The following is a 19,063-nucleotide window of genomic DNA, read 5'->3' on the forward strand; positions in this document are numbered from 1 at the left end:
ATTGATTCTTAGAATTGTCGGGATACCGCAGCGTCACGAGATTTGTTTCACGAACCTTTCAGTGACTGCTTAAAACCTTTTTGTATGGCACCGACGCACTTTGCATATTTTCAATTGTTTGCTAAGAATTTGCAAAACAATTAGTAGCATTGGGTCGAGAATAAAACTGTTTCTAATAAATCTGTTTCTAATAAAGCTTTAAAAATAATAACTAATTCTAAGGATTAAAAGACTCAGGATAAGGATAGTTTTGCACTTACTTGTTGTTAGTGAAAGATTGTAAGTGAGAGACAAAACGCAGAGCAAGATAACCACACCTAGTGTGTTGCTAGATTGCATTTTGCTACTTCACAAAGCTTCACTGGTATATTCCAACTTTATAATCTTAACTTAAAACTCCTGAAAAACAAACTTGTAGTTTGTTGACGCTGTTTTACATCAAGCATGATGCTTTTAACACAAACGTGTCATAACTTGACTACACTGTAAAATCTCCCGAACTTAGGACACAAAGTCCTGGTCACTAGAAATCTAGAAGCTTCTGTCAAAAGATATTCCTTTTAAAAACGAACGTACAACTGTCTGCCTTGCAGTTAATTTCAAGGCAATTCTAAGGCTTTAAGCTTGACCTGGCAAACTCATCACCGACAACCGGTCAACTACACTGAGATGGAGAACTGAAACGCCAATTGCGAGGCATATGTTACTCGATGGAGAAGTCATTCCGCGTCTGCAAGTTGACTAATTTAAACGAAGGAAATTAAATTAGCATTAGGCTTGTTTTTGTGTGTGGGGCGAGTTAAATCTCTTTTGTCTTGCCATCAGTGTTTTCGTTTTGAGTATAACTTGATTAGTCTAATTTAAAACCCTGTTGTAGGAGATAACCTCCAAGATATTTAGGTAACTTTTTATTGTTACTTACTATCATGTGATACCACATGCGCGTCTGTAAGGTTTCGATTAGGTAGTAAATTAATATTTCAGAATTCATAGAAATTAATGATGTTGTAGTCGACCTTGATCCAAATCTAACATAGTCTCAATGCACATGTTGAATGCGTTGATAAAATAATGTAACGAAAGGTTTACGTTGCTTGACGCAATTATCTTTCACAAGACTATAATTAAGTTTAGAACCCCGCCGGGATTATATTCTACCATCAAAAGTACGTGGACAATATTTCTAAACGCACAAAATCTACCAGCTGTTAGAATACGAGGCATATGTTGCCCATTAGAACGGTCAGTCACGCTGCATCGAGGTTGACCCTAATTAAACAAAGGGAATTCGAACAGCAGCCGGCGGCGTGTTTTTCAGTTCCTTCGACGAGCTGAAGTCAGTTCCAGTCTACCAGCCTTATAGCTCATTATTGCAGCACTGGGCAGATGTCACTTATTGGAACGGTCGATTGAAGACGCTGAATCTAGGTTAATCCTAATAACAGAGCTAGAACAGCAGCCAGCGACATGTGGTTTGCTTTTTCATGAAGTCTTTTCAAAGCCGGCAGATTACCACCGCTCACTGTGGTTGCTGAGACATGATGTCAGACTTTATCAGCTTAAGCTGCAGAATAAGTGTAAGGGCGGATAAGTTGTTTCATGTACGCATGTAATAACGCATGTACAGTAGCTTTTAAGTTGCACTGTCAGACTGAAGCTGCAGGGTTTGTCTATTGGAAGAGATTATTTCACTGCATGTAGGTCACAAAGCATATGACCAAAGTTCATTTTAGGGTTTGATTTAAGTTAGATTTAGGTTACTACGTCGTAACATTGGTTAACAAGAAACTGTTGAAAATAGCATCGAACGCACGAATTTTTACCGTGAAATAATCGCATCTTTGTCAATTTGGTTACTGCAACTGGTTATTTGCCGACGACCAGTTCAAATAGGTTACTGGTATCAGACAGTGTTGCGGTCAGTTGCAATGTGTTATTTATTCTTCATCGTTGACTGTGAGAAGCCAAAGTTATGGTGCTACTTTTGTTATAGACTAGTCAAATAAGAAATGTTTAATACCAGTGGATTTTTGTATCAACAAAGTAATAATATCATATATGTAAGCCAAACGTTTCATTAATTTTTATCAAGTTTGAACAGTAATCGTCGTATGCAATGAAATAACCACAAGGGTAACAAGTATATGTTATTTGTAGTTAATTTTTTAATGCAGTTTATAAAGAAGTTTATTAAATTAGAATTTAGAAGTAAATTTTATACTTTGAAGTTATTATTAGGCCTACATACATATATACCGCTCAACGGATGCCAGCCTATAGCCGCACACTGGTCTGTACCAGAACGGTGCAACTCTGTCAGAGAACGAGGAAAAAGCGCGGCGTCACGGTACTGCGCTGACAGTTGTGGTTGTTATAGCGAGGTCAAAGAAATATTTCAGTACCTGTGCGAGGCAAAAGCTGAAAAGATGTGGTATTTGGTTGAGACTAAATGAGTGTTGTTTCAAATAAGCAACTTGTGTTTTATGTAGTTTTGTTTTATTTTGTTATTATCAAAGAAGAAGAATATATGCTCATCTCAATGGTTGTGTTGTGGTGTACTCTTTATATTCTGCATTTCGTACGATCTTAATCAACTATTAACAATGGCAGACAGAAACGACAGCACCGCGTCAAAGTCCGTGGCGCCTCGTTTTCTTCCCGATATTTAACATGGCCCGACCAAACCAGTGTACGGCCAGAATAGCATCCCAACTGAACCAATTACAAATTCGTTTTTCTGAATCATTAAGTTATTAAGCATGTAAGCATTAAGTTAAGCTATCGTAAATACTGTACTAAGCTCGTAGATCATTTACCCAAGGCAAAGAAAGAATGCATTCCAATCAAAAACTATTCATGTTTAAAGTGGTTGCTGTGGTTATCGTCACTCTCACTATGGCAACCAATTTCGGGCTTCTATCGATGACGTGTAAGTGTTTGTTTTAATACCTGGGATTTTTCAGCATTTAATGAGTGTTTATGTCTAAAACATTTGTAATCTCGGTACATTGTCAGTAATTGCACTGTTTTTTTTATACACAACTTGGAAGACATGCAAAGGCGTCATGTCAAACTTTATCAAGCTAGCTAAAAGTTTTTGGGAAGTTCTTAAAACAAAAAATGTCTTTAAATACGCTTCACTGTAAACCATTTTTGTAGTTGATGTTGGGGTTTCATATCATGTGCTTGGATTACAATGCTGGGAATGCTTTAAAGCTTCAAGTTTTTTGTTTTACAGCCCTGGTCGTTCCAAAGAGCCTTGGGAAATCCTCCATGATATGTGAATCAGACTTGACGGAAACAAGCATTAACGGTACCAGGACAACAAACGCTACGTTGGGGTTGGCAACTGTAAATGTGTCGTCTGCACAGCAAGTTGTCACGCCACGAAGTTTAAAGGAAGCTGAAAAAGATTTTCCTTTATTTGAAAACCTCAACAAAGCCACCATTTATGCCGCTAAATCGATATTTTAAGCTTATTTCAGCGTTACTATAGGTCCAATCATCGACAGATTCGGGCACAAGGTTGCCATGTATGCTGGAACCGGATTTCTCTTCGTAACTGCAATAGGTCGGTTACTTTTACCATTCTGCAGAAGTCTATATTTTTACATGTATGAAGTTCATTTACTCAGATCAACTCAACACTTTTTCAAACTCATTTCTTGCTTTTGCATATCTCAGACAAATCTACAACAACGCTTTTGTTCAATTGGGAGGGGAGGGCAAAAATTATTATTGTTCGGTTAAGGGTAAACATTAGTTTAGTCATATTAGAACGAGTCAGTGACTCGTTCTTCAAAGTATAAGCTTTGGTAGAACATTCAGTCTAGTCCACTTAACATTGTTAGATTTGTCTTGTTCTAACATCGGTCCCTTTCATGTGGATTCACTTGTACTGGTCTGCATTGGCGACGTTTTTATGAAGAAGCGTCCTAAAAATCATTTAATATTGTTTCAGTTGAACTAAAACTGTTCATTTTAGGATTTGGCCTGGGCCAGAGTTACCCTGTTCTTCTTTTATCGGCCACTATACATGGCATTGGGTCTTCGTGTGTTACGGTAGGCGGAATGACTATGCTGGCGAAGACCTTCAACAGCAGAAAAGAACAACGAAAAATATTTGGGCTGACTCTGGCATCAATAGCAGCTTCCATATCAGGTGGATACTGTTCAAGGGGTGTTTGTTAAACATGACAGCATTACAATTTTATGCCTATTAATAGTTTGTTTGGTTAACACGGTTCAGACAACATCAACTTAGTAGAGTGTATTACATTACGTTGTTGCAAACTTGCAATGAAGGTGGGCTGGCAGTCTGGAGCGTACTGGACCTTGTTTACTCTACTACAAATGCAGCCACGTTGTTCGTCATTGCCGTGACGATGACTTCGCTCGGACTCTGTCAGCTTTTCCAAAGTTATTTCGACACCAAAAAAGTTAAAAAGGTTACTACATTGATTGATATTTTGACTATATTAGGCATGCTTGTCTCTGTGAGATCGTTAGAGAATAAATTATAATCGTTGTAATAGGATAAGAAACCAAACGTATGGAAATTCCCGACACGCTTCCCCTTGCTAATGCTGGAAGCCCTTCTGTTACTTGGATTGGTGGTAGGAGTATTGTTCGGCGGATTTTCAAGCTGGTTAACTTGTCGTTTCATGTCATTTCCCGAATTAATTTCAGGTAAAACTGACAATATTAGCCTCTGCATTTTCATGCTTTAAACTCTCAGCTGTCTATGGTGTCTACATTACAGTCATTTGTTTGTAAAAAAAAACTTGATAAGAAATTGTAGAGGTCAATTTCCGATTAGCCAAGGATTTTGCTACGAGAATTTTGGTTTAAAACGAGTTTAGGTTCTGATCAGTTATTTATTTACCAATTACTAGATTGCATTAAAGCTATAGTTTCAATTCCAAGCTTTAGAGACAAAATATCAAGTAGCTAAAACTTTAAGCCAAAGTTTCTCACACAAGTAATTTTATTTTTACAATGAATTGTTTCCAGGTACCGGTAAGCTTATTGTTTTTCTTCCTGCGTTTTTTGGGTTCCAGCTGACAGCAAGTTTGGTCCCTTATTCACCCCTTTCCAGTCACTATCTTTTCCCGTTGACGATTGCGGCGCTGGGAATGGCCATCATTTCTTTGGGGCTATTGGCAATAATACTTTCATCAAGGTTTAAATGTATTTTGATACAAAAAGGTTTAAAGATTGAAAAGTTGTCTACAAATTGAGAGTTTCTGAACGTTTTTATCACAATGAATTTGCTAGAGAGGCAAAGATATCAGTTCAAACGTACCGAGATATTTTTTCTTGTTCAGCTTATTCCACATCCTGATCTGTTTGCTTGCTGTTGGCTGTGGATGTGGGTTGGTTGCCAGTTTTATTTATCCAAGTTTGGCCTGGCTGGTAACAGTTAGTGGAATGTCAAACTACGGAACGGTATACGGATTGGCGGATGCTATCATCTGTGTTGGTTTTACTGCAGGTCACTGTCCGTAGCTATGACATAATGTGACTACTATTTACGCAGTAATGAGTAACTGTTGTTTGTTTGCAGGTATTTATGCCGCTAGTGCAGTCGTGCAGGCTTCGACCTACGTCAAATTGATATTGCTGTCTGCTTGTTTTTGCTTGTTGTACGCCACATTTATAGTGGTCGTGATCTTGTCGGTGGAACGAAAAGTTGATAAACAAATGTAAGAAAAAATTTTGATGTAGTTTGGTAAAGTTTGACGTCAAACATTTTTTGTTACTAATGTCTCACTAGCTCTTAGTATGACATGTGCTATCGTAGGCTACGGTCAAAAACGACAAAAGCCAAATGATGGTGGTAAATTGTCAGTAACAACTAGAATAGCCACTAAAACTATAAGACAAGAAATAGGAATAAATTTATAGTTGCTTTTAGAACCTCGTTGTTTGACCATGAGCAGATGAACAGGAAACGATCCTAGGCAGAAACCGGGTAAGCGGTGGCCATAGCCCATTATAATAACGTTGACCACCCATTGGCACTTTTATCTTCATGAGATATGAATCACATGGAAATTTTGCACAAAACTGAAATACTTACGGAAACATAGCAAAAAAGTTTGTAGTGTATACAGTTGTATTTTTATTGTCTAAGTTTGAGGCGAATAACAAACCGTGTGCTTATATTATGCTGCAAACAATCTAATGATAATCGCTATCTTTCAGCGTCAACTGAAAAGTCACGTCAAGGGTCGTCAGCAACGTTTAAAAACTTGAGTAAGTTTTATTCAAGAAGCAACAACAAGCTGAAGACATAATTTCAAACAATGAGTCCTTGCTTCAGTTATGTGTTTACCCATGTCCTTGTGTGATAGCGTGCTTTTGGTATGAACGTTGTATTATATTGCGATTTTTGTGAAATAAATGAAACGTTACCACTAATAAAAAAAAATTGCAAACGATTTGGGTATGTGAGTTTTCATAAATTTTTGTTTAATTTCTGTTTAAGATTGAGTTAACAATGCAGTGCGATGAGATTATTGAGGTTGTGGTGAAATGCGTTGCTTTAATTACGAGACGATTTTTCTACATATTTACTCTATATTAAATGTCTTAGTAACATAACCTGGTAGTCAAGTTGCCTGAAGCAATTATATTTCACAAGATTACTCAATAAGTTAAAAATCAAACAAAAAAAGCTCTTTTTATCTGCCAGTAAATCCATCATCTTTCACTTGTAACGTCTTTCATTTCATCTTTATTGATTATGCGGCATATGTTGCCCATTGCAACAATCACGCTTTATGTGGGTCATTCGAGTTTAACTTAAGTCGCTGACCACGAATCGTGAGATGGTCAGCGACTTAAGTTAACTGCGTAAGACTTTGCGTGTAATTAACTGTTCGTAAAATAAGATTTTCGTTTTCTTTGAATGAGCAGCAAAGTTCAAAATAAATGATGCGTAACATTGAAAACCAAGTAAAATAAAACTAAAGCAATAATTTTTCTTTACTCTGTAAAAAAAGTTTATGTTCTGCTCTCCCGTGGGAAATGTTTTGATGAGATGCCTACAAGCTTGTAATCTAGAAAATAGTCAATGTATTTCGACAATTTCTATTGTTAATTACAGAAGGTCGATCAGATCTTGCCATTTAGAGAGTAACTCGGAAAAAGTCTATTCATATTCAGTTTATTTAGCTTGCTGGTCACCAAACTAGAAGACGAGGAAATAGATTTCTTCATATGCAAAAGTGCTGAAGAAGACAATAACAGGAAAGCGATTGTTTTGACACAAATAAATTCCAAAACTCTTGCTCCAAAATATTTTTAAAAAGTAAAGAAAGTAAATGTCAAATTCTAACGCAAACGTTCAAAAATATAGTTTTCATTCTTTGCGAACAGTAATTTAATACTTCGTTTTCAGCTACTATTAAACTAAGTCAGTTACAATTATTTTGCTACAGAAGCTTCAACTTAAGATAAGGAGGCGAAGCAAAAATTTGTTCCAACTAAGCAAAAGATCAAAATGAGTTTCTAAGAACGAGCAGGAAGTAAGAAAATATTTCAAGCTATGGTTATCGTGTATCTGCTGATGATAATCGACTACGGCCTTTTATCGATGACATGTAGGGGTCGACTTTCAAACCTAATGTTTTAATTCCTAAACTTCTTTGCCCTTTTCTAAAAAGTCAAAAGCATTTTTGAAACCTTTCCATCTCGACACAGTATTACTAAATGCAGTTGCAATTTTTACCTTAATAATCTATTAATTCTTTAGTTTGCAATTTTGGTTCCCTGTTTTACAGTTCAATTTTTTCAAGCCGACTTCAGCAATACTCACTTCATCTCGAATACAGACCCACGCAACGACATTAGTTTGTCGGCAAACGCTACGTCAGACACGACAGCTACAAACCTGACAGCTACAAACCTGACAGCAACAAACCTGACAGCAGCAATACAAGGCGTTACGCCACAAAATTTCAGAGATGATGAACATGCTATTCTAGCAACACAGAATGTCCACCCTGCTGCAATTTTCGCTGTTAAACCAGCGGTTCAGTCGGTGGTTAACCTATTATCTGGTTCATTGATTGACAGGTTCGGATACGGTGTTCCTATGTTTGTAGGAACTGTGGCCCTTCTTTTAACTGCAATAGGTTTGTTGTGCTTCTTTGTTGTACAATTTTCTGCTCATTCTCTTAGATTAACAGCTGCATTTTGAAACACAATGTCTGTCTTTTCTTATGTTTTGTCGATTTGTACAAACTATTGTCCACTCTGCTGTTTGAACTCATCTGTGTGATGGAAAGTTTGTTATAGACAGCTGGAAAGTTAAAATAATCTTTAAGAAGGTGTTGATAATTATTATTTCTTCATAGCTAAAGTTTAGATAAAACAACATTTTGAAAACTTAACGGCTTAACATTATTTTGGTATTATAACCTACCTTTTTGTCATACTTAGTCACTCTTGTTGGGTCGCAACGAGAAAGACATCATAAGGACAAGCTACAGATGCAACTTTACCTTGTTTCGATTAATCTATGAAAATGTTCATTTTCAGGTTATGGATTCGGCCAGTCGTACACTGTTCTACTTGTATCGGCCGCTCTACATGGCATAGGATCTTCATGTGTTACGGTGGGCGGGATGACCATGTTGGCCAGGATCTTTAATGACAAAGAGGAAAGAGCAAAAACGTTCAGGATGGCCTTGTCATCGATGGCAATAGGCATGACAGGTAGATGTGGTTGAATGGATAGCTTCTCTGTGTAACGTTATCTTTCAATGGAAAATACAAACAAGTTGTGCAGTATACGAGGATAAGGACGTTACAATTTTACATATCAATTTGTAAACTGCATAAGCATATCGACTGTCTGACCGACGACGAATGTAAATGTCATGCCTATTTCTCTTGAAGCTGGACCGGTATTCGCGAAAGGGATGGACAGCTTTCAAGATAAAATCATACCGTTTTTTGTATTTGTCGTTGTGATAACTGTGATTGGTTTCTGTCAAATTTTCTGCATCGGTCTAAAGATTGAAAGAGTGAGCAGTATTTTGATTGCTGATAAATTTCTCCGTTTTTTCAATTGTGTTGATTTTGTAAGATTGGTACAAAAACTGGTCATCTGCATTAGAACAAGAAGCCAATGACCCTTATGAAGTTACCCAATGTCAGCTGCATTCTGCTCGCTGTACAAGGTTTGATGATAACTGGATTCGTGTTAGGGGTGTTAATTGGTGGATTTCCAGACCGGTTGCTGTTTCGTTTTCAACCCTCCAAATTGGAACTGGGTATGTAGTCTTATTAGCATTTTGATGCTTAAACTTTTCAGCAGTTTATAACAGTTACTCGCATGTTTTGTGTAAACAATAGGTCTGTTTTCTGGTAGCTAACAAACTTTTGCATTAAGTCAATTCTGCTTTGCTTAAAATGGTGTGCTCCTTTTGTTAATATGGGACTCCACATGTATAAAATTTGAATGATTACGTAATATGTTCTAAACTACAGTTAAGTGAACTTCAGTTCTGTTGTTGTTCAAAGTAAAATCGTTTCAATAAGCCTCTGCAAAATGAAATGCTAATACATATTATACATATATATATGTGAATGTGTGTGTGTATATATACTTATAACAGGTTTGCTGCGATTAACTAAGTAACTTAGCAAGACACTTTATCATAAACTTAGCGTTCAAACTGGAGCACCTAAATGTCAAGCTAATGAGAGATCCAACTTAAATCTGGTAAATAATCAGCGTATTTTAATATGTAACTGTACCTAGGTGATGTTTTTTTATACGGGATTGTTGGATTCGAGTTGTCGGCCATTCTGATCCACAAACTTCCTTTCAATAACTGGCCTTGGATAGATACAGTGATAGGAATGGTGATTCTCTTTATCGGATTAATTATGTTGACACTTTCGCCAAGGTTCAAAAGTTTTTATTGAGATAAAATTGTTTGAAAAATTTATAGATTTTGCCTAGAAACTTTTGAATATTTTTATCGTCAGTAATTTACAAGAAACAACAAATAATTAATTAATTCCAACTTATTTCCTTTTGTCAGCTTTTTGTTCATAACTGTCCCCACAATTGGTTATGGGATTAACTTTATTACCGGTAGTATTTATCCCGACTTGCCTTCGTTGCTTGAAGCTAATCATAATTCCCATTACGGGACCGTCTTTGCACTTGCGGATTTCGGCTTCAGCATTAGTTTCGCTGCAGGTAATATTTAGTAAATGTGACGTTAAGCTATACGATTGGCTAGGCATCATTTTAAAACTTATGTTTATTTTTAGGTCTCTTGAGTTATTGCGCAATCGTGGCCACTTCAACTATGTCATGTGGATGATGGGTTTTATGTGCATGATGCACGCCACGTGTAACCTTGTGTTCTGGAATTTGAAGAAACCGCAATCGGCAGTATGAAAAGTAAATGCGAAGAAAGGGTCTTATGCACTTTGATAAAGTACAGCCTACACACTGTTACAGTCTTTGTACGGTATATACAGGGTTTGTATACACGTGCCGCTAAGCGTCAGCAACGCGATAAGCTTGAAATAACGAAATATTTTACAACAGAAATAAGAAGTTGGTCGAAGGTTTTCTTGTAAAACCGAATGTTTCTTCATACTGTCTCAGTATATGATAAAAAATACATACTGTATAGTGTTGTTACTCTGCTTAAGTTATGTTGCTTGCTCTGTGATATTAATCTGTATCATTCAGCGGCTCCAAAAGTTCCAACAACAACGTTTAAATAATGATTTTTGTCGTGGAAGCTCGAAGGAAGCCGAAAACATGACATTTCAAACAATAACTTCTTACTTTAGTCCTTGTGCAATTGCATGCTTTATTTAAGAACTTCCCTTGTACATGATATTCGAATTTTTGTAAAGTTAAGCAAAAGATAGCATTGACAATATTCAAACTTTGCAAATGACTAGTGTGAAAGTGTTCCCATGAATCTCCTGTGTCATTGGCTTCATCTTACTCTGACTTATGCAAGGCTAGAAAGTAACGCGCACAACTGACAGCCTCGATATGACCTTGCTCAGATCCGAATAGTAGGCCTAGACTTGTGACACACGTGGTGAGGGGCCATTGCTTCGGTAGGCCCACGTGCCCACGTAATTACATCGCTTAGTAATAGATAATCGGCTGTTGTCAAAATATTAAGCAAAATATTTTAAATGCTTGGGTCTACTTTTCAAATGGTTTGCTTGTCGATAAAATGTTTTCAACTGTAGTTGCTGTCAATGTTTCACAAACACTTGGAAACCATGCAAAGTGCATCTGAGTCCTGTCAAAAGCAATGAACCAAATAATTTTATGGTAGTTTTCGAAACGGTTCTTCAAATCAAAGGCTCCGTCGGTATATTAAGAAGGTGTAAATATTGTATAGTTCTGTGTTTGTTGTTGTTGTCTGTGGAGGAAAGTAACATAAAATGTTATTCCAATGATTGCGTGATAAAAGTTAAAACAGCAACTCCAACAGCAAAAAGTGGTTGCAAAAGTATAACATTACTTTTCGGTTTGCAGTTTGAAATTATATACTGTCCATTCATTAATGTTCAAAGGACGCGCTGCTCAAATACTTGCAGGATTCATCAATGAGCTTACTTGAAAACGTTTTGACGATACACACAAATTTTGCATTTCCACTTTTAGTGTTTTCATACAATTTCAGTTTTAATTTAACTAATGCAGTACGACTGGAAAAATCGTCTGTAATATGCATGAGTACGTTCTACGTAGTCATGTGAGCCTACATATGAATCGTAACGTATACGTATTAGAAAAATTATTAGTTAAATTATTACAAAAATAAATTAATTATCAATAATATTCATTATAGTATGAATTCCATGCGGTTATTAATACAGGGATTTAAGCTAGGATTGCGAAACTCTAATCATAAGCGACTCTTGGTAAAAAAAATCAACATGATTTGGCTTGGAGAAAATAACAAAAATGCCAGCTTTGCTTAACATGCTCTGTATTTTGTTCATCAACTTCGCCCTTCTGTCAACCATGGGTAAGTGCTAATTTTCAAACCTGAGAGTTTTTTCTTAAATTTAATTCACTGTGTTGTATTTCGTTTCAATATACTGTACCACACACATCAACTTAAAATTGAACAAACATCCTGGTAATGGATTGGTTCCAATTTACGAGACTCTACTAAGTAGAGTCTACCTCATACTAAGATCAGTAAACCAATTATACATTCACCACGCTCATTCAATTTATTGGTTATTTTATTGGAGTTCATTAAATGTTTAGTGTAGGTGGTCCTAGCCTGCCACTGGCAAGTTACAACCAAAAAAATGGGGTCAGCCTACACCTCAAATGTTTTAAGCAGTTTTGGAGTTATCAACTTTTTTTGGGGAATTATCTTTTCATTTGTGGTACCAATTATAATTAAGGAGACAAGAGGGACGCTACAGATGGTGTAAGCTATTTCAGTTGGACAAAAACGTGTTTAGAATTTTATTCTCCCATTTTGTAAATTAATATGATAATATTTCTTGTATGTATTTTATAGCCTGAGATTTTACTGCTTGACGTAAACAGCATTGACAGCATTGGTCAAATGATTTATAAATATGTGTCACCTATACAGCGATGCACACGTCCGTAGAAGCTTCTATTTTACGCAGTAACCAAGTAATAAAGAAGCCTAAAGATTATTCAAAAATATTGAAAACATTAAATATTTATTTTGAAATTTCTTCTGAACATGTTAAAACTTCTGTTTATAACGGCTGTAGTTTACAATGGGTAACAGGTGAAACTGTAAAAGTTGAACCATGATGTCAAAGTTACGATTTACACGATGACTGGTACATCATATACACAAAAGGCTATGTAACATAGACACAACATTAGCATATACACGAAAAGGTTTAGCAAAAATCTATTCACGACATGTCTCATCCGCATCACAAATTCTCGTTACTTTTATTTATCTGAACATTTTGGACAAAGCACCTTTAAGGGTGCTGGGAAAACGGCAGTAATGATGACGTAATTCAATTCCGTGTTCTACAGTTTTGTCGTGAAGCTGAGTTCAGTTATGTCGGATCACGGTTGTAAGCAGCCACGCTTTGAAGCCATTCTTTTCATCAACTTTTGTTTTGGAATACCCGGCTCATCCATACCCTGTACAAGAAACGAAGTTTTATGATGAAACTGATACGTTGAATTTTCGTTGATGGCTTCTTTGTCAATTGTCAATTGGTATTGGACTCCAGGTTGCGTTTTCGAGTCACAGTTTATACCAACGATTTGTTGGCATAGTTGCAAACTACGTAATTACCTTAAGGTTCGCCGGTTTGTCTGTAAACAGACTGTATTGTAAACAACCCCAGTTTCTTTCAGAGCCTATAGTTGTTAGTCAAACTCGGTTGTTGGTTGGCTTGTCGGTTGTTGGTTGGCTTGTCGGTTGTCGTTACCCATCCGTAGGCAAAATGTAAACACGTCTCTCCTAAATTCCTGCTTCTTTGAAAGCACTTCCAGGGAAACATCGTTGGTGAAGGTGAAGTTATCAGCTGTGTTGCGCAGGAGCAGATTCAGTGAAAATTAATTTGTTGTTTGTCGGCATTTTCGTTATTACACGGTTTGTTATTCGTCATAAACTTTGACAATATCTCATGAAGATAACAGTGCCAATGGGTTGTCAACATTATTATAATGAGCTATGGCCGCCACATACCCGGTTTCAGCCTGGGATCGTTTCCTGTTCATTTGCTCATGGTCAAACAACGTGGTTTTAAATGAAACTATAAATTTATTCCTATTTCTTGTCTAATGGGTCTACTGGCCGTGCTAGTTGTTACCAGCAATTTATCACCATCTTTTGGCTTTTGTCGTTCTCGACCGTAGCCTACGTTAGCACGTGTCATACTAAGAGCTAATGAGGCACTAGTAACAAAAAATGTTTGACGTCACACTTTACCAAACTAGGCTACATCAAAAAATATCTTTTTCAGCTTCCTTTAAACTTCGTGTCGTGACGACACATTTGCAGTTGCCTACTCCATCGTGGCGTTTGTTGTGCTGTTATCGTTAATGCTTGCTTTGGTCAAGGTGACTCACATATCATGGGGGTTTTTCCAAAGCTCTTTGGAACGACTACGGCTATAAAACAAAACACTTCAAGCTTTAAAGCAGTAGAAGCATTCCCAGCATCTGAACATGGTGGACAAAGCACCTTTAAGGGCGCTGGGAACAAGACAGTAATTTAATTCCGTGTTCTACAGTTTTGTCATGAAGCTCAGTTCACCCGGTTCATCCATACCCTGTACAAGAAAGGAAGTCTAATGATGAAACTGATAGTTCGAATTTTTCTGTTGTTGGCTTTTTTGTCTATTGTCAATTTGACTCCAAGTTGCGTTTTGGAGTCACAATTTATACCACCAATTTGTTGGCAGGCTTGTCAACAATCGGCATAGTTGTAAATTACATAATTACCTTAAGGTTAGCCGCTTCGTCTTTAAGCACACCGAGTTGTAAGCAACCCCAGTTGCTTTCAGAGCCTTTAGTGGTTAATCAATCTCGGCCAATGGTTGTCAAGGGAAACGTCGTTGGTGAAGGTGAAGTGATTAGCTGTTCTGTGCAGGGGCAGATTCAGTGAAAAGACTGTTCCCTGACCTCCAGTCGCTGGTTACCTTGAACTTAGGCTGCTGACGAGGTTTGCCTGGTTTCAAGACCTACATTGGTTGTAGCGTCAGCTAGGCCAATAATAAGAAATTTACACACGTTATAACATGCGGTTGTAAGCAGTTTAATTTGTTGTTGGTCGGTTTTTTCAGCTGTATCATTTAGTCAGGATTTGTGATACGAAAAACCTACAATGCCAACAGTTATAGTGCCACAAATATTGGCTTATAAACGGTCTATGATTTTGGAACAGACCCAACGTTTGTCCCGTTCGACGTCATATTCCACCCTGCGTTGCAGTAAATGTTTTTCGCCTCTTCTATACTTTATGACGTAATAGTTTGCCAAGTTGAAGTCGAATTTATAGTCGGTGTCTGTAACGTGACGTTTGTCGACACATTATACTCTGTCGCTATATTACCATTGTTGCTTGCATTGTACAAATATGGATTTGACTGTAAATGATTTTTCCACAGAACGGTCGGAATAATTGAAACTGAAAATAAAAGGAATCGATGAAAAATCAATAAAATTGCGTTTTCGAGTCACAATTTATACCAACAATTTGTTGGTATAGTTGCAAATTACATAATTACCTTTAGGTTCGCCGGTTTGTCTGTAAGCAGACTGTATTGTAAGTAACCCCAGTTTCTTTCAGAGCCTATAGTTGTTAGTCAAACTCGGTTGTTGGTTGGCTTGTCGGTTGTCGTTACCCATCCGTAGGCAAAATGTAAACACGTCTCTCCTAAATTCCTGCTTCTTTGAAAGCACTTCCAGGGAAACATCGTTGGTGAAGGTGAAGTTATCAGCTGTGTTGTGCAGGAGCAGATTCAGTGAAAATTAATTTGTTGTTTGTCTGCATTTTCTTTATTACACAGTTTGTTATTCGTCATAAAGTTTGACAATATCTCATGAAGATAACAGTGCCAATGGGTCGTCAACATTATTATGAGCTATGGCCACCACATTCCCGGTTTCAGCCTGGGATCATTTCCTGTTCATTTGCTCATGGTTAAACAACGTGGTTGTAAATGCAACTGTAAACTTATTCCTATTTTTTGTCTTAAGGGTTTAGTGGCCGTGCTAGTTGTTACCAGCAATTTATCACCATCTTTTGGCTTTTGTCGTTCTCGACCGTAGCCTACGTTAGCACATGTCATACTAAGAGCTAATGAGGCACTAGTAACAAAAAATGTTTGACGTCACACTTTACCAAACTAGGCTACATCAAAAAATATCTTTTTCAGCTTCCTTTAAACTTCGTGTCGTGACGACACATTTGCAGTTGCCTACTCCATCGTAGCGTTTGTTGTGCTGTTATCGTTAATGCTTGCTTTGGTCAATGTGACTCACATATCATGGGGGTTTTTCAAAAGCTCTTTGGAACGACTAGGACAGTAATTTAATTCCGTGTTCTACAGTTTTGTCATGAAGCTGAGTTCAGTTAAGTCGTATCACGGCTGTAAGCGGCCACAATTTGAAGCAATTCTTTTCATTAACTTTTGTTTTGGTATACCCGGTTCATCCATAGCCTGTACAAGAAAGGAAGTCGAATGATGAAACTGATACTTCAATTGACTCCAGGTTGCGTTTTGCAGTCACAATTTATACCAACAATTTGATGGCAGGCTTGTCAACAATCGGCATAGTTGTAAATTAAATAATTACCTTAAGGTTAGCCGCTTCGTCTGTAAGCAACCCCAGTTGCTTTCAGAGCCGATAGTGGTTAATCAATCTCGGTCAATGGTTGTCAAGGGAAACGTCTTTGGTAAAGGTGAAGTTATTAGCTCTTCTGTGAAAGAGAAGATTCAGTGAAAAGACTGTTCCCTGACATCCAGTCGTTGTTTACATTGAAATTTATGCTACTGTCGATGTTTACCTGGTTGCAAGATCTGCGTTGGTTGTAGCGTCAGCTAGGCCAACAATAAGAAATTTACACATATTGTAACATGCGGTTGCAGATTCAGTGAAAATAATTAACAAGAAAAATACAGGTTAAACTGTATACATGACAAACGTTTTTGCTATGTTTCCGTAAGTATTTCAGTTTTGTGCAAAATATCCATATGATTATCATGAAATGATATGTCATGATATTACTTAATTGGTATGCTTTGATTCATGTCTCATAAAGATAACAGTGCCAATGGGTGGTCAACGTTATTATAATGGGCTATGGCCTCCACTTACCCAGTTTCAGCTGGGATCGTTTCCTGTTCATTTGCTCATGCTCCAACAACGCGGTTCTAAATGCAAGAACTATAAATTTATTCCTATTTCTTGTCTTATAGTTTTAGTGGCTGTGCTAGTTGTTACTGGCAATTTATCACCATTCTTTGGATTTGTCCTTCTCGACCGTAGCCTACGTTAGTACATGTCATACTAAGAGCTAATGAGGCACTAATAACAAAAAATGTTTGACGTCAAACTTTACCAAACTATATCAAAACAAATTCTCACTTTTTTTTATCAACTATACGTTCCACCATCAAGATCACGACCACAATAAACGTGGCGTTCAACGAGCAAACAAAATCAGACAGCAACATTATTTTGACGTAGGTCGAAGCCTGCACATGTAAAAATATAGACTACTGCAGAATGGTAAAAATAACCGACCTATTGCAATTATGAAGAGAAATACTGTTCTTGCTTGTGAACGCCACGTTACATACAAAAGGGTATGTAACATAGACACAACATTAGCATATACGAAAAGGTTTAGCAAAAATCTATTGGCGACATGTCCCACTCACATCGAAAAATCTCGTTACCTTTATTTATCTGAACATTGTGGACAAAGCACCTTAAGGGCGCTGGGAAATCGGCAGTAATTATGACGTAATTTAATTCCGTGTTCTACAGTTTTGTCATGAAGCTGAGTTCAGTTAAGTCGTATTACGGCTGCAGGTAACCACGATTTGAAGCCATTCTTTATATCAACTTTTGTTTTGGTATTCCCGGTTCATCCATACCCTGTACAAGAAAAGAAGTTTATTGATGAACCTAATACGTAGAATTTCGTCGTCAATTGTTAATTTGTGTTGGATTCCAAGTTGCGTTTTGGAGTCACAGTTTATAACAACACTTTGTTGGCTGCCTTCTCCGTAAGCAGGTCGAGTTGTAATCCCAGTTGCATTTTTAGAGAGCCTGCAGTTGTTAATCAAGCTCGATTATTGGTTGAATTGTCGGTTGTCGCAACCCATTTGTAGGCAATTTAAATTCGATTATAAACTCATCTCTCCTAAATTAATGCTTCGTTGAAAGCAGTTCCAGGGAAACTCCGTTGGTGAAAGTGAAGTTATCAGCGGTTCTGTGCAAGGGCAGATTTAGTGAAAACACTGTTTTCTGACCGCCAGTCGTCGGTTACCTTCAAATTAAGGCTGCTGACGATGTTTGCCTGGTTTCAATATCTGCATTGGTTGTAGCGTCAGCTAGGCCAATAAAAAGAGATTTACTCACGTTTTTATATGCGGTTGCATGCAGTTTAATTTGTTGTTTGTCGGTATTTTATCTATATCATTGAACGTCATTTTAAGAACGTTTGGCGACGTAATAGTTTTGGACGCAACGTCCAGCTGCAAGCCTGGTGCATTTTCAAATCACAAACCTGGCCATGTTGCATTCATGTAATCATCCCTGTTTGCCTGATGAGTGATGAGTAAGAAACCAGAAACTGACCGTCCGGTATCTACCGCAAGTGCAAACTGCTATCGATGCCATAGTCAGCCTAAACACTTTCCTTCCCAACAACAGTCATGTACCGCAGAGAAAATCAAACATAGGAAGTTGCATACATGTAGTTAAATCAACTTTCCACTTAAATTGGTTTCAACTCCGTTGGCTTGTCGGTTGTCCTTATCCATCTTTGGGCAATTTAAATTAATTCAGTTGTAAACACGTCTCTTAAATTCCTGCTTCGTTGACATCAGCCCCAGGGAAACATCGATTTTAGGTGCTCTGTGCCAGGGCATGTTCTGTGAAAAGATTGCTTCCTGACCTCCAGTTGTTCCTTTCGTTGAATTTAGGCTACTGTAAAGGTTTACCTGGTTTCAAGGTCTGCATGGGTGGTAACGTCATCTAGGTCAATAATTGGAAATTTACACTCGATTTTGAAGCAATTTATTAACTCTAAATGTTTGGTTGAAGGCAGAGCTCATTTGTTTGTCTCATTTAGTCAGGAATTGGACTATAACCGGTTGGCATTTTTCGTAGCACAATTTCTGACTAAATGATGATTAATGAACTATACCTTTCTTTCCGGACAAAACCTTCTTTATCGGTACACGTCGACATAGTGTGGGACTCCCGTCCGGAAATAACATAGTATTTCGTTTCGTTTCACTTTTCTGACTCGGCTGCAATTAAAAATATATCCTACCAACATATGTCGCATATGGA

At 37.4% G+C, this 19,063-nt stretch overlaps 2 protein-coding genes across 2 annotated transcripts; both read left to right on the forward strand.

Annotated features, from left to right (window-relative positions):
- The first annotated feature begins 1,392 nt into the window (after positions 1-1,392).
- On the forward strand, positions 1,393-6,399 carry LOC143470596 (synaptic vesicular amine transporter-like). The gene is made up of 10 exons (XM_076968830.1): positions 1,393-2,929; positions 3,239-3,571; positions 3,986-4,162; positions 4,306-4,448; positions 4,536-4,689; positions 5,014-5,182; positions 5,328-5,494; positions 5,567-5,705; positions 5,918-5,974; positions 6,208-6,399. Exons 2-9 carry the CDS (start codon positions 3,532-3,534, stop codon positions 5,961-5,963), a joined length of 1,035 nt encoding a protein of 344 aa, XP_076824945.1. The 5' UTR covers positions 1,393-2,929; positions 3,239-3,531; the 3' UTR covers positions 5,964-5,974; positions 6,208-6,399.
- Positions 6,400-7,552: 1,153 nt separating this feature from the next.
- LOC143470677 (synaptic vesicular amine transporter-like) lies at positions 7,553-10,349 on the forward strand. The gene is made up of 8 exons (XM_076968943.1): positions 7,553-7,607; positions 7,788-8,141; positions 8,548-8,724; positions 8,908-9,035; positions 9,128-9,284; positions 9,776-9,923; positions 10,062-10,222; positions 10,297-10,349. Exons 1-8 carry the CDS (start codon positions 7,553-7,555, stop codon positions 10,347-10,349), a joined length of 1,233 nt encoding a protein of 410 aa, XP_076825058.1.
- Positions 10,350-19,063: the final 8,714 nt, after the last annotated feature.

The sequence above is a fragment of the Clavelina lepadiformis genome, chromosome 9 (assembly GCF_947623445.1).
Source record: "Clavelina lepadiformis chromosome 9, kaClaLepa1.1, whole genome shotgun sequence".
In the NCBI taxonomy this organism is placed as follows: domain Eukaryota; kingdom Metazoa; phylum Chordata; class Ascidiacea; order Aplousobranchia; family Clavelinidae; genus Clavelina; species Clavelina lepadiformis.

Excerpts from the sequence above, each read along its gene's own strand:
- LOC143470596 (XM_076968830.1), top strand. The coding sequence starts at position 3,532 with ATGTATGCTGGAACCGGATTTCTCTTCGTAACTGCAATAG. Across the intron at positions 4,163-4,305 it reads AATAGCAGCTTCCATATCAG|GTGGGCTGGCAGTCTGGAGC; the intron begins GTGGATACTGTT and ends CTTGCAATGAAG. Across the intron at positions 5,706-5,917 it reads CGAAAAGTTGATAAACAAAT|AACCTCGTTGTTTGACCATG; the intron begins GTAAGAAAAAAT and ends AGTTGCTTTTAG.
- LOC143470677 (XM_076968943.1), top strand. The coding sequence starts at position 7,553 with ATGGTTATCGTGTATCTGCTGATGATAATCGACTACGGCCTTTTATCG. Across the intron at positions 8,142-8,547 it reads CCTTCTTTTAACTGCAATAG|GTTATGGATTCGGCCAGTCG; the intron begins GTTTGTTGTGCT and ends GTTCATTTTCAG. Across the intron at positions 9,036-9,127 it reads TCGGTCTAAAGATTGAAAGA|AACAAGAAGCCAATGACCCT; the intron begins GTGAGCAGTATT and ends CATCTGCATTAG.